General features: G+C 49.8%; 1 protein-coding gene across 5 annotated transcripts in view; it reads left to right on the forward strand.

The window, feature by feature from the left end:
- Nucleotides 1-20826, forward strand: part of SLC39A11 (solute carrier family 39 member 11) — a 97880-nt gene that overhangs the window by 17047 nt on the left and 60007 nt on the right. For 3 of the 5 annotated variants that reach the window (XM_075111629.1, XM_075111633.1, XM_075111630.1), the window contains one exon: nt 11295-11439. In XM_075111629.1, coding sequence (XP_074967730.1) covers nt 11295-11439 — 145 coding nt within the window. The remainder of the gene's footprint in view (nt 1-11294; nt 11440-20826) is intronic. The other 2 variants (XM_075111631.1, XM_075111632.1) reach the window with 1 other exon arrangement.

A 20826-nucleotide genomic window follows, 5' to 3' on the forward strand; every position in this document is an offset into this window, starting at 1 on the left:
CAGAGTATAATTTGTCAGCTGCTCTAAATTATAATTATCTCTCTTATTATGCATTAAACATTTCAAAAAAACCATTACTTTTGAAGCCCCAAAGCTAGAGCTAAAGAGCAAAGATGCTTTGAGTCCAAGTCAGGGTTAAATTCCCCTCCCAGCCTCATTAGGTTTATGGGGACAGTAGCTAATGGCAGATGAAATCCGGAGCAGTTTGAGGGCGCTTGCAGCAGCGTGGCTCCGTGGGCTTGCAGCAGGGCTGCGCGGGGAGGTGAAAAAAATCCCACTGTAAAAAATCAGGGACTGAGGAAACCTGGCTTAATTCTTTGTTCAGTGAGCTCCTGCACTGGGATACGTGTTTCTCTACCTTTCCCTCCTCCGTTATGTACCTGTGCCTGTGATAAAGCACCTCTTTCCCCGCTGGTTACCTCGAGCGGGTATTACTGACTGATAAGGCTGGTAATGTAACACGGGGCTTTTCTCTCCTCTGTGGCTCAGCCTTTGCTGATTGAATTTCAATTACTGTTTGGGGCCTGGCTCAGAATTGTAAACGAGGATAAACCTTCCAAAAGGAAGAGCACACTGGAATACCAGATCTCCCTCATACCTGCCAGGAGAGTCTGGCTGGCACCACGGGGGCGGGAATGCATCGCTGTGTCGGGGGGGGGTGGGTGGTTCTGATGGATCCTGAACAGTGTCTGACCTTTTTACTGATCAAATTGGAGCATTCTTTTTGTTATTTTTTTAGTTTTAGTCCTGGAGTAAGCAGAAAGCAGGCAGCAAGCTCCCGGGGAAGAGCAGGGTGTGGGTGCTAACCCACTGCTTGCAGCTGTGTGGGGACCGGAGGGGACGTGGGTGCCCCAGGGTTGCACCCGAGCTTCAGGTTGGATGCGCTCTGTTGGTGGGAGCCTCCTGACCCTAAAAGCTGGTGGGATGCTTGAGAAACTTCAAGCTCCGTTCCTTGCTGCAGGGGTGCTCTGCACCCTGCCTGTATCCAGGTGGGCTCAGGGAAGGGGGCAGGAATCCTCTGCCTTCCTTTCCTGCGACCTGCGGTGCCGGGTGGTGGTGAAGAGCCTGCTGCCCTGAGACGGCACTGCCTGTAAGCCTCATCCCATAGCATCCACGCTCTTACTCTGAGCGCTTGAACGAGGCCCCGTTTATCCGTGGGCAGGCGAGTGCTACGGATGGTTCCTCGGCTGTTCTTTGATCTTCAAATCTGCCTTTGAATCGGCTCACAGCATAACCCCAAATTAATGCCTCCACTGTGAAGAGTAAACCTGCCATTAAAGTGACAGAGAAGCAGCGAGTGAGGTTGCAATTGGTTGGGAGAGGAAGGCTGCTTTCATGGAGATTATGGAAAATACATATGCACGGATCTATAACTGCAGCACAATGCCAACTTGCTCTCAGGGTAAACTCTGACTCACGCAGACTGTCTTGACACGCTGTCTGCTTTGAAGACGAGCTGTGAAGAGTTAGTTTTGTGCCTCTTGAGTGCGTGTGTCCCCAGGGAGGTCATCTCCCTCGGTGCGCACGGGTAAGTCACTGCCTTGCGATGCTGGGTGACCACCCTTAGCGCAAATGGCTCTGTGTGGTGCTGGCCGCACGCCGCCTCCCGGCTTGTAGGTGCCTTGGGTGGCTGCTGGTGAGTGGTGTAAAACAGACGTTTACTCTTAATCCAGTGGAATATTGTACTGTATGTACATTATTAATAGGTTGATGACCCCGCCGGAGAGGGGTGCACCCCTGGGGGAGAAAACGGCTTCTTTGTTCCATTCTGCTCAGCTTCGCTCAGGCTCCTCTGCCCGTGGTTTGGACCCTGTGGGTGTCTCTGCGTTTGCACCCACTCGATGTGCTGGGCACGCAGCCGTGGGGTGGTGTGTCCTCCAGGGGGATGCGTTTGGGCTGTGCTATGCTCAGGGTGTGAAAATCCTTGTGGTGTGTTTTCCTGTCTCCACCCATCATGCTCTAATTATCAACGAGGTGGTGAAAGCGATGTGACTTTAATCTGTTGTCCACAGGCTTCAGAGCTAATGCAAGCTGAAAAACTGACTGGATGAGTCCCCTCTTCGAGTTTCAAGCTGTTTTCAGGCTTGGGAAGGTGTTTGACTGTTGGTTTGCATTTTGTACGTGTTCCTTAAAGCCTGTCAAGACGTTATAGGTGAGATGTACTGAACGTATAAATAAATGCTATGAGGGCTGATTTCAGAGCTCAGTGTCTGGGCTTTAGGTTGTCTTGGTTGGAGTCCAGTGCCTGAAAGTCTTGAAAGCTTAGGACAAGCCTTGCCCATGGGGCTGGTTGGAGGGCAGCTGGCCCATTTGCTGCTAGCTCATTCTCTAGCTCAGAACTCAGCTTCGCCCTGTGGGGCAGTCCCAGATTTGCTGTCCTGGGCTTCCAAAGGAAGGGAAATTGCTTAGCTCCTTGTTGGTGGCAATCAGGAAATGCCTTATCCTTTATTATGCCTCTCTTCTGTAATGAATTAACAAATTAATTGCACTAGCTGAAGTGAACGAAGGGCCTCTCCTGTGGATACATTGCGCTGTGCTTCAGGAAGGTGTGTTTGACTCTCCCGGGTCTGCCACGGCTCCTACAGACGAGCAGAGGAGATGATGTTGCTCTTGGGCTTTGGTGCTATTTTGGTAGTTATGGGATGCGCAAGAAGCGGAGAGGAGAAAAAGCGCAGAAACCACGACCTTGAGAATGAGCTGGCTGCGGGCTGGGTCCCCGGAGGCTGCGCTGGCGTCCGCAGGGCTGCGATGCTCGGGGGGGATGCGGGGAGAAGGGGCTGCACCCCAGCAGTGCTGCTTCCCCATCCGTCTGCTGGGGACTGGTGCGTGTCCGCATTGCTAATTGTGGGTTTAAAGGAAGTTGTGTTTTAATATAATGTAATTAGCCAGCACTGGCATGGTGTGGCTCTTCATTTGAGGGGTGATGGATCGCTAGCTGAGCCCTGCTACATCATGTGAGCCCTCTGAGGAATCCTCGCTGTCCCCCTTCCAGGGCTCCTGACTTCCCACCCCGCAGCAGCCGCCCGCTTTGTTCACCCTTTCCCATTAATTCAATCTGCTCTGATAGCAAATCATTACCAAGGAGTATATTGTGTAAAAATGAGCTGTTAATTGAAGTTTTGTTTGCTTTTTCTCTTACCCTCGCAAAAAGCCTTGCATAATAAAGGACTGTAAAAATACATGTTGCCACGCTACAAATATACAAGGTGGGAAGGGGGCAGGGAGAGAGAAAAGAGGCGAAGCTGTTCTCCATTAGATTTTAATAAGCATGTGGAGAAAAAGCTCTTGTTAATCCCATCTGAGGCTTAAAGGTTTATTGCTAACAATTAAAATCTCATATTGTAGTGCTGACTCGATGCCACAAACCTCTCTGCCGTGTCCTGCTGAGCAAGCTGCGGGCATCAGGGTGGTGGTGATGTGTGGGGCAGTCCTTAGGAAAATGTCCCTTAGGATCTGGCTGCGAGCTTGGCTGTAACAGGCAAGTTGCCTCCCAGCAAGCAACTGGAACTGTATGTGCAGCCTAACTGGTTTTGCTGGGCAGCACTTGTGTGCCCAGAAACTCTCTGGAGCAAGTGGTCCTTGAAAAATAAATTTACTGGTTGTGTTTTGAGGTTTCTCCAGGCTTCCTCGTGGACAGGTGATTGGTGGCATGAAACCTGTCTCGTGCTGTTGCAGAGGTGGGTTTTGTTTGTTCTACAAGTTATTTGGTTTTCTGCAAGGTTGTGTGGCAAAATTGGTGAAAACACCCCGTGCTTCTGTTTCTTTGTAAAGGCAAAGGTTACCAAAATGACCTCCTTTCTGCCTTGTAAAACATCCCTGTTGCAAAACCTCACGTTTTGTAACCAACCCCCTGGGTTTCCCAAGGAGCCTGGGAATTGCGTGTGTGTTCCCTCCTCCTGGGCACCGCTCGCCCTGACCCTGAGCCATAGGGGCCACCGCCTTCCCAGACCGTGTGCCAACAACATTCCTGCTGTGTTTTTCCTCCCTCCTGGAAAGACCAAAGCCCCAGACATGCCAATGGGAAAAATCCGTACATTTGTTTTTAATATGAATGTTACTTTGGCCAAAAAGTTGGATTTGCCTGTGCCTGGCTTCCCTTGGAGCCCCTCGTGGGACTCCTGGTGGGTCTGGGGCAGCCGTCGCTCTCCGGGGCTGGTGCCGGTGGTGTGTGCCCGCTCCCCAGCAGCGATGCTCTCAGGGCTCCAGCCGTGCCGTGCCGGCTGGGAGTGGGTACCCCAGCATCCTGTGATTGGAAGGGCTGCGTTAGCCTGGCATGGGCTGCAGGATGCATTCCCCTCAGGCCTGTTGGGGGGTACATTTGCTTTATCTGAGGGTTTGGGGTGGGTTTTGATAAATTTGCCTTCCTCCCTCCCTAGGGTTGCCAGACTTAGTGTTTCTGAGTGCACTTGGTGCTGTCAGCTCACAAGAGCACTGCCAAGGGTTGCCCATCAGCTGCTGTCGGACAAGGCAGCTCTCAGGGGAGCCCCCACGGCCGGGGCTGCTCCAGGGTCACCCCGCAGGACACCCCGGCTGTCACCACACTCCTGGTGACACAGAAGGGAGGTGATTTATTCCTCCTGCCCCTGCAGCTTGTCAGCAGAGGCTGGTGATTAAAGCTGCTGTTGGCAATTTTCAAGAATTATGAGTTATCAAAGTGGCTGATAATTAGCAGTGAATAAAATGTACTTGCAATAATATTACATTAGTTACAGATAAACTGATACCAGCCTTCCTTAATATTCACTTAAGCTTCCCTGTTTGCAGTTATTACGGGAAGGCTTTGGTGTCGTGTTGCTGCCAGCTGTGCTGTCAGGACGAGAAAGGTCTCCCAGACTGATGTGATCTGCTCGCGAGACACTGCCGGAGATGATCTGTGAAAATGTTGGAACTTTTGTCTATGGATGAACCTTTCCTTCCCAATTCCCATGGCAGTGCTGCCATAGCTACAAGCCTCCTGCCTGCTGCAGGCAGGGCTGCATGCTGGGCTGGGGAAGGATGTGGGGCTGGAGGAGCCAGATGGAAGATGCTCGGTGTGGGAAGCGGGGAGCCCCAGGCCTCCCCCCACGCCTGCTGCCACGGCTCTGGAAAAATGTCACTGGTCCCAGTGCAGGCAGCGGGGCTGGCATGGGAGGCATGCCGAGCCGCGGGGGGGGGCTGCGGTGCTCGGGTGTTGCAGGATCAGGCCCTCGGGGTCTGTTCCTCCTTTGGAAATTGGGTTTCATGAGGATGCTCTTGCGTTACGCGATTGCCAGATTGATCATTTGGCTCCTAGGCCTCTGCTCAGGGCTGCTCCGCTCCCGCCTGGCGCTGAGCAAGCCGGTGCCGGCAGGTTTCCATAGAGGCTCCGTCCATCACTGAGGAGCAATTCCCTTCCAGAGCCCTTGCTGGTGGGGGAAGCGATCCCAACCCACTGGTGACACAGCTTTCTGCTCTGGAGCTGCTTCTGCCCCTGGCGTTGTGGGGGGGACAAGGATGTATTTGGGACCTGGTGGTTGGGATGAGGGCTTGGCTTGGATCCGTAGACCCCAAGAGCTGCTGATGTCTACCAGCAGCGCGTGTGCGATGCTTCCCACGTGCTCGCCTTTTCCATTTGCCTTCTCTGATGCAGTTTGTCTTCTCCTGCTGCTGTATTTGGCAGCACTTTGAGGCTTCGGAGGATGGTTTGGATCACGGCCTCTGGTTGCACATGCTGTGGTTTAGGTTTTATGAAACTTCAGGCAGTTGAACTCTAGAGGGAAAGTGGAAGAAATCTATTTTGCAATGTGATAGGCAGCGCTGACCCAGCTCTTGTTAGCAAGCCCCGAAAGATCTGCTGTTGAGGTGCGTTTCTGTCTGCCCTGCCCATTACTGCTGCTCCATTGCTGGCAATTGCCAAGTTAAAAGGCAAACCAAGATGTAGCTGAAAGACTTGGAGACCCTTAAGCTTTTATAGGAAAATAAATTAAGCTTTCCATCTTCATTACGTGGGGTTTTGTTGACATGGGGTTGGGGTTGCTTGACGTTACTCTGGCAGCTGGGGCTGTAGCAGTGATCTGGGGGCATGCTGGGTGTCCCCAGGTTTATTCCCAATTTATAGGGGCACAGTCTCTCTGACCAGAGGGGTTTGGGTACTGCTGGTGGGACCCAGGTGTGACCCCGAGCACCTGGACCGGGCTATGCTGGGACACGGGGCTGCCAGGCACTGTGGGAATAGAAATAAGGGAGATTTGCCTGTGTCCCAGAGCTGCATGTTGGGTGCTATTAATCATAAATATGACTGTACCCACTTCAGCATTGAGAAGGGCCTTTTTTTACTGCATGGAGTATTTAAGGTTGCACTTGAGCTGTTGATTATTTAAGGTTGTATTTTGGTTGTTGATTTTAGTATTTCGAGGGGGTGGGAGTGGGGGGTTTGGCACTGACCCTGGCTTTGAGAGGAGCTGCAATTCAAGTCCTCTTAAAAGCGTGCTTGCTAGCCCCTTCCCCTAACCTATCCCTTCGTGCCAGGTCAATATGGACCAAAACCATGGGCTTTTTTCCTCACCCAGAAGAGGTGGGGAGGATGCATTGTTTTTGGGGATGCTGTGCTGGGGGAACGTGGAACTGGCCAACAGCATTTCATAGGGATGCCTGGCGGCATCCAGGCTTCTGGCAGCACAACTCACCACAGCCTTTAAACCTCGTCCCAGGCACATCCTCATCTGCCCAACAGTTTGTGCTCTTCTAATGAGCTTCTAATGCTCTTGGTCCCACAGAGCAACACAGAGTCTTTGTAAGGAGCCCCAGCCTGGCGTTTGCCCCAGCATGGTGCTGGGATGGGAAGCGATGCGGCCAGGTGGTGTTTGGCTTTTTAAAATTATTATTAAAAATAATGTAGTTTGAAATGAGGAGGGCTTTGGAGAAGCGTGGGTGCGAGCAGGAGGCGGCGGGGCTGGTGTGGGGTGCCGCTCCCAGGGCAGAAGGGCTGCGCGGGGGCTTGGCACGTCCCGTGGGACACCAGCTTCCCCGGGGAGTTGCTGGTGCTGTCCTCGAGCACCCCTCTGGGGATTTTGGGAGCAGTGTGGCTGGCTGAGGCCTTGATGAAATCAAAGGGTGCCAAGGGAGGGTGGGGGAGATGTGGCAGTGTGGGGTGGCTCGCTATCGCTCGTGCCTTCGTTGGCTCTTGGCGGGATACAAATGCGCGCTGTGCTGGCGGAGGCTCACTTAGGAGCAGCAAGCCCTTGATACGTTGCTTCAAATTACAAACTACCAGCCTGTTGTTTTACATGCAAATGGGTGTTCTCTGATAAGTAACTCCTTTCTAAGGGAGCTTTCTTCCTATCTGATCCTATTTAATGTCTTTAACATAATTCTGTTTATCTGCCTCAGAAAAACCAGGCACTTGCTGCTTTGTTCCTGCACAGCCTTTGTCTCTGACCCCAGAGGTGTCGGGCTCTGTGCAGACGTGCAGAAGCAGAGATGCTGATGCCCAGAGCTCTCTGGGGACACGGCAGGGCTGCAGAGACACACTGTGTCCCTCCCCGCGTCTGGGGCAGCTGCTGACGTGGGCTGGGGACAAGCGGTGTCTCCCCTTCGTCTCCTTGCTCCCCGCCCCTCTTCTTCCTCTTTTCACTTTCTGGTCTCTGATCTGTTATCACTGTCTCTCTTCTAATAAATCTCTAGTGGGAGCCTCTGGGCACCATCAACGTGTGGCTGGTAATTGTCTCTTATTGTCTCTGAATTAGCTTATGGACAAGTTAAGACTTTTTTTTAATAAGGTATAATATTTACTCTATTCCTCTTTCCTGCTGAGGTATTTTCTGCGTTAGCTGTTGCATTATGGTCTTTGTTTCCTGCGGCTTTGCGGAGCCTGTTCCAGGGTGCTTGCTGTGTAAAAGCTGGTAAGATTTTGCATGGGAAGAGCGGTGTCACCGGCCTTCCCAGGCAAGCAGCACCTCCAGATCTGATACCAACTGATCTACCCAAAGCCAGACCATCAGCTCTTGTCATCGCTATTTCTTTATTAATTTATTCTCCTTCACTGGTCAGGCAGAGAAGAGCAGATTATTTCTTACAGGTGTCACTTATTCTTAATTTCTTTTTAAAATTGGCTTTGGTTCAATCAGCAACTTGTGTAGGAGGCTGGCTGGGCAGCAGGACACAACCTGAAATCCGTGCTTCATCTAAAAGCCTCCTCCCTGTCCCACCCGCTCGCCCGGCAATACCAGGGCAATACATCGATACCGGGGTGGTGGCTGCATCACCTGAGTACTAGCAGGAGAGGGGTACATTTCCATACAGATTAATTTGGGATTGCTGCAGCTTTTGGGTAGAAAAAGCAGGATTTAGGCAGGTGCTGCATGGAGTGGGGTGGGGTTCTCTGCTCTCTGCCAAGATACCTACTTTTTTTTCCCCGTCTGCTTTTACGCATGGGGCTGTGACAATCTAATGACCTTTCTGTTGTAGCTCTGCGAGCGGAGACGAGTGCGGTGGGGACTCCCATGTCCCAGAATAGTTTTCCTCCAAGATATTCCTGTGCAAGTCTCTCATTGCATCTCGCTTTTTGAAATAATCAGCCCCTGTGGTTATTTCAGTTAATGCTAATTACTGGCATGAACTAATTAATGTGGGTTGACTTTCCTCTTCTCTTTCTAATGCTTTTTTAACCCACTGACACATTCCAATTAAGGGACTCATGCAGGGACCGGACTGAAATGACTCAGAGCAATCATAGTTGGAATAAATCATTACTTTACTGAAGGTCACTAATAATTTTTTCAAATTGCTGGTATTGCATATTTGTGCCTGCCAAGAGAAAGATGACCTGACCTTATAGTAACCATCTGAAAGATCTTCAACTGTGCCTTCATTTTGGTGCAAGCAGTTTTGCAGGTACCACATCAATAAGCATTTGATGTGCTGAGAACAGTGGCACAGAAAATAGCCGCGGGAGGCTTCTCATCAGGACTGCAGACCTTGAGGCAAGTAGTCTTGACCTTGCAAGGACCTTGGTGTTTGTATCTGTAGCTGCGCAATGGTAGCAGAGGGTAAACACTGAATTTTACCTGCCTGCTAATGCTTGTACAAGTGATTTCTTTTCCCTTTGGTTTGGGTTATCATAACTTGCAGAGTTCTGTGGGCTCTGGCCGTGCCCTGCGCTTGTGTCCCTGCGTGTGTGGACAAGCTGCGGTTGAGAGGCAGCTGCCTTTGGGCTGGGGGGAAGCCATAAATCTGGTGATAAAGCGTACAAAGCTGCTGTTGCAGCATTTGTAGCTCATTTAACAAAGTGTTGGTAGGAGCCATGTGGAAGGAGAGCCTTCTGCTCTGTAAAACCTGGCATCCCCGAAGTCCGAAGCGAGAGCAGTGGCAAGTGGGAGGCAGATGGCAGCGAGAGCAGGGCTGGGAAGCCCAGTGCAATGCTTGCAAGCCTTTCCTGTGCACCTTCAGGTTCTGCTTGGGTTGATGGTTTCCCAAAAGTGATGCTACTCACTTTCCAGAGGTGAGAACCCCTTTAGCTTCAGCAGGACTGGGCCCTGCCCTGGATAGAGGGAGACCACGCTGCAGAAGTACCAGCAGCAGGGCGAGCTCATGAGTTTCCATTCTTGGTCTCCTTCTGCCTTATCTGAGTCGGGTTGTGATTCCAAAGTTCCCCTCTTTCCTCACTATGTCATGCCACCCAGGTTTTGCTGGAAAATGCTTGTTTTTTCTGCCTGCTTTTCCAGCTACTGCTTGCGGGATGAGGTGCAGAGCTGCTGGTGTCCTGGGGTGGGGTGGGTCTCCCTTCTCCCAGGGGATTTAAACGCGAGCACCTCATCGGTGCATCTTGTAATTGCTGGGTTAACAGAGGTGAAAGCACTCTGATTAAACTGCAATAGAGAGCAGATAGCAAATATGTGATTAGTATTAATAGCACTGGTCAGACTATATTATGCAAATGATGGGAGACTAGACGATTTAGTTATTCATCTTTAACCTTTATTTTTGTTTAATGTGACCTTACCCATCAAGTCTCTCATTACCATCTCTGGCTGATCAGTGTGTGTTCATTTATTCTGCTGCCATCAATCCAACAGCTACACCCGTGTTCCCAGCCGGTGACAGTGGGTGCAGCCTGGAGACCCCTCCTTGCAGATGCTCCTGGGCCTGGTTCCCAGCCCTGCACGGAGCTGGGGTCTCGGGGTCCCGCTCCCCATGTTTTGGGTAGAGCTGGTTACGCTGGGTCGTACAGCCTCTGCCTGCGGTGGGACATGTTCCCTTCTCTCAGCTGTCTGGTTACAGCTCTTAACCCATGTTTCCTATTGGTTTTGCAGTTGTCTCTGGGTGGGTCTCAGCAGCCTGTGGACATCCAGAGACACAGACGATCCTGCTGCGTGCCCAGTGCTGTGAGGGAAAGGCAGAAACGGCGTCTGCCAGTTTTGATTTTGGCTGATGCAGATAAAGACTCTGGCACATCCTTGAGTCGTGACTGGTTTTTGCGAGCCCGCGTCCAGGTTGGCAGGAATCATAGAATGGGTTGGGTTGGAAGGGACCTTTAGAGGTCATCCGGCCCAGCCCCCCTGCAGTGAATCGCTCATGGGAGCAGTGCAGTCCCTCTTGCTGCGGGGCGTCTGCTCTGATTCCCAGCAGACTTTACGCATAGCTGGATGGTGTTGGTTTTGGCCGTCCCTCTCTGCTTTTGGAGGTTGCAAATGATGTAGGAATATATTCCAAGTGAGTTTGAAATTTCATTGGGCCATCTGGATGAGTCCCACTGAACTAGCACTGGGTGTTTGTGAACATACTGTCTCATTTGACGCTCAAATGGGTTCCGTTTTGAACAAGCTATTTCCCTTGCAAGCTCAATCCATGCTGAAGAAATGGTACCCTACTGGAAACGAAACTTCTGCAGAGGTCTAGCTAGAGGTCTGCTAGCGGCTCGGCAGCGCTGACAGCAGTGAACATCTCTCCTCATCTGCTGGTCTCCTCCAGGTTGACTTTGGAGGGAGTTGCGTTTATGGAATTATGTTTCTTTGTGGAATTAAATTTCTTGCTGTTAATGCACATGAATTTTGGCTTTCCCTCTTTAGCCCTGTACTTCTTGGCCCAGAGCTCGTCCTAACCCTGTTCTTGATGTTTTGCTGGCAATGCACGTTTAAATCTAAACAACTGGGCAGTCTGCAGAGAGGGGGGGGAACCCAAAAGACACGGCTCCATGCAGCTGTGAGGAGCTGCTGCGATACATGCCCCAGTTGGCTTCCCGGCCACACAGATGCCAGAGGAGTCCCTGAGGATGGGGCTGGGAGAAGGCTGATGGCGAGATGTGGGGAAAAACCTTAAATTTCTCTCTTGCCTTGCAGGGTTTCAGCGGGCCTCCCCACACACCGTTTGCCTTGAGCTTTGACCACCGAGCGGTGAAAGAAAAATATGAGCGTGAACCTGCCCATTACCTGGACTATGAGAGCGAGTTGTCCATCCGGATAGGTAGAGCTGGGCTCCATCCAGGCAAGCATCCTGTCATATACCAACTGCAGAGTGTACAGGGAAAACACCCCTGTTAAACTGGCACCTAGACTGTCACGTATGTGATTGAAATTAGATTGGTTTTGACATGTGCATGCAAAGTGCACCTTCTCTTCCCTCTCTGGATCTGTCTTTCTGCTGGCTCTTATTCCAGGAATCATTACTTCTGTTTCTACTTCAGTTCTCAAAATCACTTGCACGTCTGTCTGTGCCTATGAATTATTGATAATTAGATATCTCATTCACCAGGGAAATGAAATCATCAGCTTAGCTTGAGATAAGTTTATTTTCAGCATGGGTGCAGCAAGTGCTAACCCTGCCCTTGCCAGGTTATGCCATGTTGAAGGTGCCCCACGACACTGACCCTCGGTGGCCCTCCCTAATTATAGGCTAGGACTGGTAGTCATGCTGTCGCTCCTTATTTTGGAGGTTAATAGAATTGTAGTTGCTGAAATGTGAAATAAAATGTCTTGTTGGCAGCTATTTCCTCCTTAAGTGGATTTGAAAGAAGGAAATTTTTAGTCAAGGTGATGGAACCTTGTCAGGCTTCCCCAGGTGCAGGGTGTGTATATGGGATGGGTGGTGGCCGCCCTTACACCCGGCTGTGTGGGGATATGCCCTCTGAAGCAACACAGTTTTTTATTCCTCTAGTTAACAGCAGCTTTTCAGTAGACAAAGAAAATGTAATTTAGTGAATTAATCTTATTGCTCCTCTGCTTTTTCTTGGTTGAAGAAACTGAAATAGTGGTTTACAATATCTTGAGTACAATTGGGAGCAAATTGAGATGAAACAATCCTTCTTTTTGCAAAGAATAGTGCTAGCCTCCTAAACCAGGCTCTGTTGTTTAACTGTGTTGCTTAATTGTGTGTTTCATAAAGTGTTTCAAATCCACAGGATTTTTAAGGACTTGAAATACCAGCTTGGATTTTTCCAGAGATGGAAGGAAGTTTTGTGCTACACTCAATGGGCTTTGGGTCCTGGATGTCTTTTAGCTCCTGGGGCAAGTGTAAGCTTGAAGACTGCTCTAGCCCTGCAGGCTGTAAGGCTGTTGCAAGGTTTTTGGTATTTTTGTAAGGTGCAAACTTTACACCCCAGGTGCAATTTAATTTTAGTCTTCAAGAAAAAAGGTAGGCAGCCCTGCAATTTTCAGAAACTTAAGCTGCTGGGGTTTTATGTTTTCATCTCTTAGTTGCAAACAGTAACAGTGCAAATGATTTTGAGACTAGAAAATTTCCATTGACTTCGTTGGTTTTCCTCTCTCTGGAGAAATGGTATTAAGAATCTACAATACTTTAATTCTTTTGTTGTCTCTTGCTATTTTTGTGTTGTGTTTTTTTTTTTTTTTGGGGGGGGGTGGGTTTTTTTGCTTACTGAAATGAACTCGGGTATTTTCACAAGATACCTCAAGCCTTCCAAGAAAGCAGCTTTCCCCAGCTCTGGGTACTTCTTGGCTGTGCTCTGGGGAACACTCTGGGAACATAATGGGTATTTTCAAAGTCTAATGGGTACTAAGTGGAACATTTCAGACTTAATCACTGTTGAATCATTAACCCTTCTTCATATTTACATGTTTTAAAATCACTAAAGCTGTGAAAACAAAACAAAACAAAAATCCCAAAGCACACCGTGGCCTTGTTTTGCAGTTGTCTTTACTGCCTGGGGATGGTGGTGAGGAGCAGGGGAGCTGGTATGGGGATGGCTGGAGAACGTGTAAACATGCCGCTCTCCAGGGCCCTGCATGTCTGAGGTCTTAGCTGTTAGAGACGTAAACGTGTACTAACATGGCTGTGTGAGAGGCCGGGAGCAGAAGCGACTGTGCAGTCGTGCTTGGGCTGTGGGATCCTTGTAGGCACACTGAGCAAGCGAGATGATTTCTTTTAGACCTGTAGAAAGAAAGATGGAAGAAACGCAATAGTTTAGATCTATCCTTCATCCACTCTGTTGGGAGAAAAGATTCTTATTCTGCGTTTTCCCTCAGTCAGCAGCGTGTTTGGGTGCCTCTGTTCTTCCCTGCCATCCCAAATCCCTTGGTTTCCCATGACTTGCAAGTTGTTTGTAGGGAGTGAGGAAGCACAGTACCATCCGCATGGGGCTGGGAGTCCCCTCTCTCCCTCCGCATCTCTCCTGTTCCCCTCGTCCTCCGGCTCCTCTCCAGCCCGCTGCTGCTGTGTGACCACAGGCATCAATGCTGAATCGAAATGAGGTTATATTACTGGACTTGCTAACAGCTGGCCGCCTCATGGATGCGTGAAGTAAGGCACATGTATCCACATGAAATGCTGTATGGGCGGATTTGGTATGAGCTGCAGTGAAAAGTCTGTGTCTAGACTTGGTATTTGACGAGTGGGATAATCACTAGGCTTTAATTACTACAAATGAAAGAGAACCCAGCCTTGTCTTTAATATATCTGGGTAGGGAGGATGTAATCTGTATTCCTCTGCCTCCCTTGAAACAGATTTGGGGTAAAGCTGAAAGGTTTTTTTCATTCATCTGGGTGCAGGTCAAGCCCCCTCCAGTGCTGTGGAGGGACCCAGTGGGCTGTGACCTCCCTGCCACGGGGGCTATGGGCTGCCCTGGTCCCTAAACCTCCCCTTGCCACCCCAGGGCTTGGGGCAGTTCTGCCTGCTTGAGTTTGTAGACATTAAAACCAGGGGAAGTAGTTCTGGCAGGGTCACCGCAGGCTGCGGGACTGGAAGGCCAGGTTTGACCCCTTAAATCATAGCTACGTGCGCAGTGTTCTTGGGTAGTTCTCAGAAAGGGTTTACATACAGCATTGCACCTTGAAACCTGAGCTGTGACTCATGCTCCTATAAACTGTATATTTAACAGCGAGGCATGTTGATTCTTTATTGTGTCCTGGTGCTGAATGATTCACGTAGCTCCAAATTAGATTACGGAGTGGAGTGGGAGGGCAATGATGTTCCCCATCAGCCTTCTCCGCTCTCGCTTTAACATCCTTGCTACCGTATTGCAGGTGGAAGATCTGATGTCCAAGGAGATGCTTTCTAGGTGTGCTGGGGCAGAGGAGTAAAATACCAAACATAATTTTGGTGCGTAGCTGGTAGCATCCTCAGTGGTTGGCAGACCTCTGGCCCTGGGGAGTTAAGAGCAGTAGTCTCTGACCTGGCTGCTGACCCAAGCCACAAATAAATGTCTTCTGAAGTGTCTGGCTAAGCAGCAGCATCTCTGCTCATCGTCCATCCCAGACACACGGACGTCAATGCCAAGGGGATGTGATGCGCTTCTGGCATTGAGCTGCCAACGCTGTTTAGTTGCTAATATTATTAAGGGGAATCAGGTTTCGTTTTAATGACTCGATTGACTTTTGGTGGGTTGTGTGTTGAGAAATGGTGCTGTGGTGTTCCTGCACAGATATTCAGTAAGTAAATCCAGATGGGTTTAGTAATTGGAAAAAGATACTGGTGTTTGAAATAGAATACTTAAGAAATAAAATGTCATTAAACTTGTTACTTAAATGAGCCATGAGGTTTGGGGCCATTGTAGAGAAACCTCATTACACAGAATTTGTTGTCATTTTTTTTTTTCCCCTAAATTTGCTGCGTCAAGCCAGCTGCAATGTCGCAGCGGCTCAGGCGGTGTTCAGCTGGGGAAGCCCTGGAACAGGGGAGGTGGGTGGGCTGGGGGCACCACCAGCACCAGACCCGGCACGGGTCTGTCCTGCTGCGCTGCCCCAAGACCCTCTGTGCCCATTTTGGTGGCATCACTCGGTCTGCGCTCTGATTTTCTTCCTCCTTCCTGAGGCTGTAAATTCTTTTTGCATTTTTGCTTTCTTTTTTTCCCTTCAAAGGAAGTTACCGTGTTCCAGGGGTGCTGGAGTGGATTGCACGCCAGAGGAAGCAGACGCTGCTCACGTAGTGTCTCTTTCATCAGTGCCCAGGCAGTTCAAGTCGTGGAATGATGTAGTAAAGTTCTGATGAAAGGGAGGAAGGGAGCTGGGGGGATAAAAGAGGAGGTGAAACCCCTGAGGGACCGACGCAAGAGAGGGTGTGAGCTGTGTTGTTGGATTGGTCCTGATGTTTCAGGCAGAGTACGGGCATGGTTTTTCTCTGTCTCTGTGTCCTTGCAGCTACAAGATTCACTGTTTGCTCGGTTACTGCTGCTGTACCGGCTGGTTTCAGAAAGCCCAGCTTTTCAGGCTGCCCTGATCCACAATTTTCCCCCAGTGCCAAGGGGAAAACTCCTCCAGAGAAAGGACCAGTTCCCTAATAAGAGCACGAGTGGTTTGCTGATGCTTATCCTGTAAATTTTCTCCTTGTTCCCTCCTTCCCTGAGCAGAAGCAGAGGCTGTGAAGGAGGGATGATATATAAAGCCTCTCCAGCCATGAAACCCATCATGATTCATTGGGGTAATATTCAGCCTCGCGTGTGCATCCAAAAGGTTTGTTAAGCCATTGCAGCTTATGTAATGCAAGGCTCCTTCTGCAAAAGGGAATGTTCACCAGTTTTAGATGGTTCCAACTGTATTTGTAATAGCGTTGACATGTTCACACCGTGCTTGATCAGGAAGACTGCTGCTTTCAAAGGGCATCAATTCATTTTGAGTTTTAATAGCCACCTCGATGATGAACGCCTCTGGCAATGTCCGTATTGATTTAAAAACATCCTAATACCCCTTTCTGAAGAGTTTCAAATGGTTATTGACCATCCTTGTCAGGCTGGGTTCAGTGGTTGGTTTTCATAGTCATGACTAAATGTGAATTTATATACACAGGGCTTCAAAAAAATAAATAAAATCAGAGCACGTAATCCCTCATAAACTGATGAAATGCCTTATGCACACGTAGGTCTGTACCCCTGTTATTCTGGTCGCAGCCTTGCTCCTTGATTAGGCATTTAGTCTTTACGGGGCTAAATGCAACCTATTGGTTTGTTCTCTTTTGCTCTTGCTTGGCTTTGTCACTGCGTGTAAACCTTGCCTTCTGTTCCACTTTCCAAGTTGTGCATAAAAATGTTTTGGATATATTTGCAGAGGACGCAGTTCTGCACTCCTACACTTACCGCAGCCTGCAGTAAATAAACCACCCAGTTCAGCAGGTTGCTCTGGGTGTAAGTCATTAGGATTTGCAACTCCAAATAGACTGATCCCTAAGGAAATGTCAACCTGTGACCTACCATGAGGGAGCCCTCGCTCTGGGTGACCCGTGCTGAGTCAGGACTGCTCTTCTCCGTCTCTGAGGGCTCTCGAGATGGGGATCTTTATGTTGCATAGCCCATCTGTTTGCTGTTGCTCATTTTCACCTTGCCAGGGGAGTAGAGCCTGTTTTCACACATCGTGGTGCTTACACTATTGCTAAGCGGGAGGAGGAGAACCAGGCTGCAGCAGCAGTGGCAAAATGACTTCCAAATTCCTTGGGCGGTGTCCCCCCCCCCCCCCCCCAAAATACTCTTGGGTTAGCGGTAGGTCTTTAAAGAGTTCAGCTGCCCGTTGAAAAGAAGTCTTGAGCTGGAGTTGGAAGGTTGTGTCAGACCCTGGAAAGAGAAGGGAGAAGTCTTGAGTTGGAAGGCTGTCAGATGTTGGGGATGCTTGAGGAACGGCTCCTCAGGATGAGCCTGACATAACATTTGCTTGCTTTGTCCTTTGCTTCATTCTCAGTTGAACAGCGCTGTAATGAGCGTGAGAGCTGCTGGCAAGCGTGGACAGCTGCTTTATTTGCCCTTAGAGGCATGAGCTGCCTCCGCATTTGCTGCTTTCACAACCGCTTGGACAGGGAGAAGCACTGTGCCGAGAGGAAACAACATCCCTCTCAGCAGATGACATCTGCTCTTGTGAAATGTTCTCTTGGCATCTCGTACCGCTTCCTGCTGTTCTTTGCGAGTGTTGTCTTTCATAGCTTCTTGTTAACGCTTCATCCAGTGTCCTCCTAAATGAAATGTGGCCAGAAGGGCTTAGTCTAGCTGCAGGCTTCTCTGTTTAATTCTATTCAACTATTAGAGTTGCAGAAGAGCTACAGCATTATTTCCACCGTCCCCCTTTCAAGATGAGGACCCTTCAGCGGGACCTGTGGGTAGCACTTGAGCTTTCCGAGGGAGATGGTGCGGGTGGAAGAGGCCAACACAAAATTAGCTGGCTAGGGATTTGGTGTACGCCAGCGCTGGTGGCACTGCCGGAGGATTGAGTTGTGCCCTGGGGTGTTGCCATGGAGGGTGTGCTGTGTGGCGATGCCTTCTGCTGTGCATGGGGCGCCGCAGGAGACAGACGCTACCTGAGGAAGGGCTTTTGTCTTTGAAGTGGCTTTTCCTGTAAGCCTCTTATCCTGCCTGTGTCAACACAGGCACAGATTTAACAGCATGAGGATGTGGCTTTCCTGCTCTGCTGTTTGCTGTAGGGTCTAGCCGCGTCTTTTGACTCTAAAAATGAAGGTAGGAAGCAAAGAGAGCTGGGTCGGTCTGTAAACACATCAGGGTTCCTCACTGAAGTGCTTGGTGGCAGATGAGCAAAAGTCTTCATGCCTGCTGTGTGTAGTGGTGCGGGAGGGGCAGCTCCCTGGGGACCTTCTCAGCTGGCGCCGTGACCTGCACACCCAGCCCGCGGGCCCGTGGGTGCCGGGGATGCAGGTGGCATCGTGCTACGTGTGCTTGCTGCTCCAGTCTGAGCTGCTTTTATTTCAGGGTGATTTGTTAATCTATGAGGCTTATTAAAGTCTGTTGAGTGACATGCTGGTTAGGACCCATGCTCTGAAATCAGCTCTATCGGCAAGCGTGGAAGCTGCAGAGAGGCTTTCTGTGGTGCTTATGGCCATTAATCAGAGGAGTCATTTCCCAAATTGAGCCTCGTTAACTCGGAGCTTTAATTTCCTGGCTACACCTGACAATCTGTTAAGTCTTTTTAATTCTGCAGCTGTATAAAATGTTACTCAAACTCATTTCCATCCTCAGCCTGTTGATGCTGGCAGCTCTGATGGCTCCAGCATGGCGCTCGGGGAGCGGCGGTGCTGCAGGGGTCAGGCGAGTGTGAGTGCACGTGCGTGCAGGGGTAGGCACTGGTGCTGTAATTAGTCCTCTAGTAATAACTCCCCTGACTTTAGCAAGGTAATAGGTCATTAAAACATGCCTTGAGGAGCATCTCCAGAGATGGGTGGTTGCATCAAACCTGTGTCTTCCCACAGTGGTGGTCCTGTGGCTCAGAAGCTGACTGGAGGGCTGAAATCCTGTCTCAGCCCAGTTCCAGACTGGAAGGGGGTTAGCACCAGCGAAGCTTGGGAGGAACTCCACTGCACTGCAGCTGCATTCAGGAAACCCTTAAATTTCAAGGTTTATTAAACTGAACTAACAATCAGTATCACTGCCTCTGGAGTGGATGTTGTTTTGGCTTCATTCAATAAGCACAGTAATTCATTTATTTTCTAGCTGTGGTTCTTTAGTTGAATGGGGATGGGAATAATTTTTAGTCACCCTAAGGATGCTTTGGAGGAGTGAAATGAAAATCAGGAGCTCTAGCTGTCACTCTGCATTATGGCAGCAATATCAGCTGAGGAGCAATGCCAGGGCACGTACCATGAAGTGGAAGAAGGACATCACCATTACTTTGAAGGAAAGGGAATAAACTACATTTTAAAAAAAATAAAGGGCTATTCCCCCATTCAAACTAAACAAACATTTTAAGGATAACGAAGCGCATAAAAAGCCATAACCCAGCTATGTCATTGGGGATTGACCGTGGCTTCAAGAGTGTAAAGGTGTGTGCGATGGGGTTTGCAACAGATGGGCCAGGGATTGGAGCAATCCCAAAATGGAGTTAGGGGAGGGAGCTGAAGTGGTCCCCAGCGCCAGTGCATCCGTGCAGAGCAGTTTGATCACATTATGGAGACAGATACATATATATATCTATATATATATGTGTGTATATTGCTATATCTCCATATAGATATATTTATATGGTAATTTGCTGTGTGGTTCTTTCTGGTCACGCTGTCAGGTGATCTGTTCTCTTCTCTGCAATGTGGCCATCAAGGGATCTATTTAGGTAAAAGCCTGTGCTGCTTTGGGATTTTTAATCGTCACCCTGTGCGTGGTGCATGATGGTGGTTGGGGCGCTGGGAGCATCCTGGCTCTGCTTCTGCTCCGAGTCAGCTCTGAGCAGGAGCAAACCAGCCTCAGCAAAACGGCAGCTGTTCTCTGGGTGCAAGAAGGGGCACGGGGGAGCACCGTGAAACGTATTTTTATTGCCTAAAAGCAGGAAGTGCTGGTGCAGGGCTTTCTGTCTTTGCAAGGCTGCACAAATGGTTCCTGAGCTGCTGCGAGATGGCAAGAAATTGGAGGGCTGGGACCGGTGGGCATTCAGGTGCTCAAATGCCTTCATGGAGCTGAGCCTGTCTTCCGAAAAGACAGACAAATTAAGACTTTGATCCTGTTTGTGATTTGGAGCTGGTGGGTTGTGGCTGGGAGCTCTCTGAGGTTTCCCGCACCGCTGCTGCTGGGAGGATGCTGTGCCCGGTAGGTTTTGCTCTCACACACCAGTTCAGCTCCAGTTTAAATTGCAGCCAGTCACTGAGCAGCTGGGAAGCTGCTGGGGACAGACCTCATCCTCCTCGGGAGCAGAGGGTCGGGAACATTTTTTCCTTCTGAAGGCGGTGGGTTTGCTTTCCCTAATCACTGGTTCTGGTGTGATTTGTGTTGGTGATTTCTTTCCCATCTGATTTCAATTTCAACGTGTTTTCATTTCAGTTCACTGTGTCCTGAGACGGTTGTTCGTGTCCAGGCCTCTCTTTTATCCTTTTCCACGTGGTATATGGCACAGGATGATGGAATATGCCTTTTCACTAAAAATCAATGTTTTATTTCCTCCTCTCCCCGCCAGGAAGCTTTCCCAGATATGAGTATTGATTGTTTGGATAAAAGCCACGTTTACACTATAATTGCCCTTTAAATCAGTGGGCCTGGTGGGTTTACACTATTGTCGCTCTTTAAACCAGCATGGAGCAGTGGGTCCCGTGGGATGGAGCTGCTCCTTGGACAAAGATGGTTAGAAATGTGCCAAGTGTTGGTCATCTGAAGTGCTTGGATGATATTTTGAGGAAGCCTCTGCTGTTGGTGAGGTTATGCATGACTTGGAGCTGCTGCAGCACAACCATCACCTCCTGCATGCCGGGTGTCGGTGCCATCGGGGTGACTTCAGCAGTATCAGTATTTTCAATGTTATTTTCAGTGCATGCGGATCCTGACAGGCTCCCGAGAGGACAGCTGGGCGGGAGGGATGTGCTGCTACGTGAAGTGGCAAATAGCCGGCGGTACTCTGCAGCAGAGGTGGGCACCCTCCTGGGGTCTCTGTGCCGGGAGGTGGCACCCAGCCTGCGGGGAGCTGGCGGGTGTCCTCTCTGCCCCAAACCCCGGAGGATGCGGGTGGGTG

The sequence above is a fragment of the Phalacrocorax aristotelis genome, chromosome 16 (assembly GCF_949628215.1).
Source record: "Phalacrocorax aristotelis chromosome 16, bGulAri2.1, whole genome shotgun sequence".
Lineage (NCBI taxonomy): Eukaryota > Metazoa > Chordata > Aves > Suliformes > Phalacrocoracidae > Phalacrocorax > Phalacrocorax aristotelis.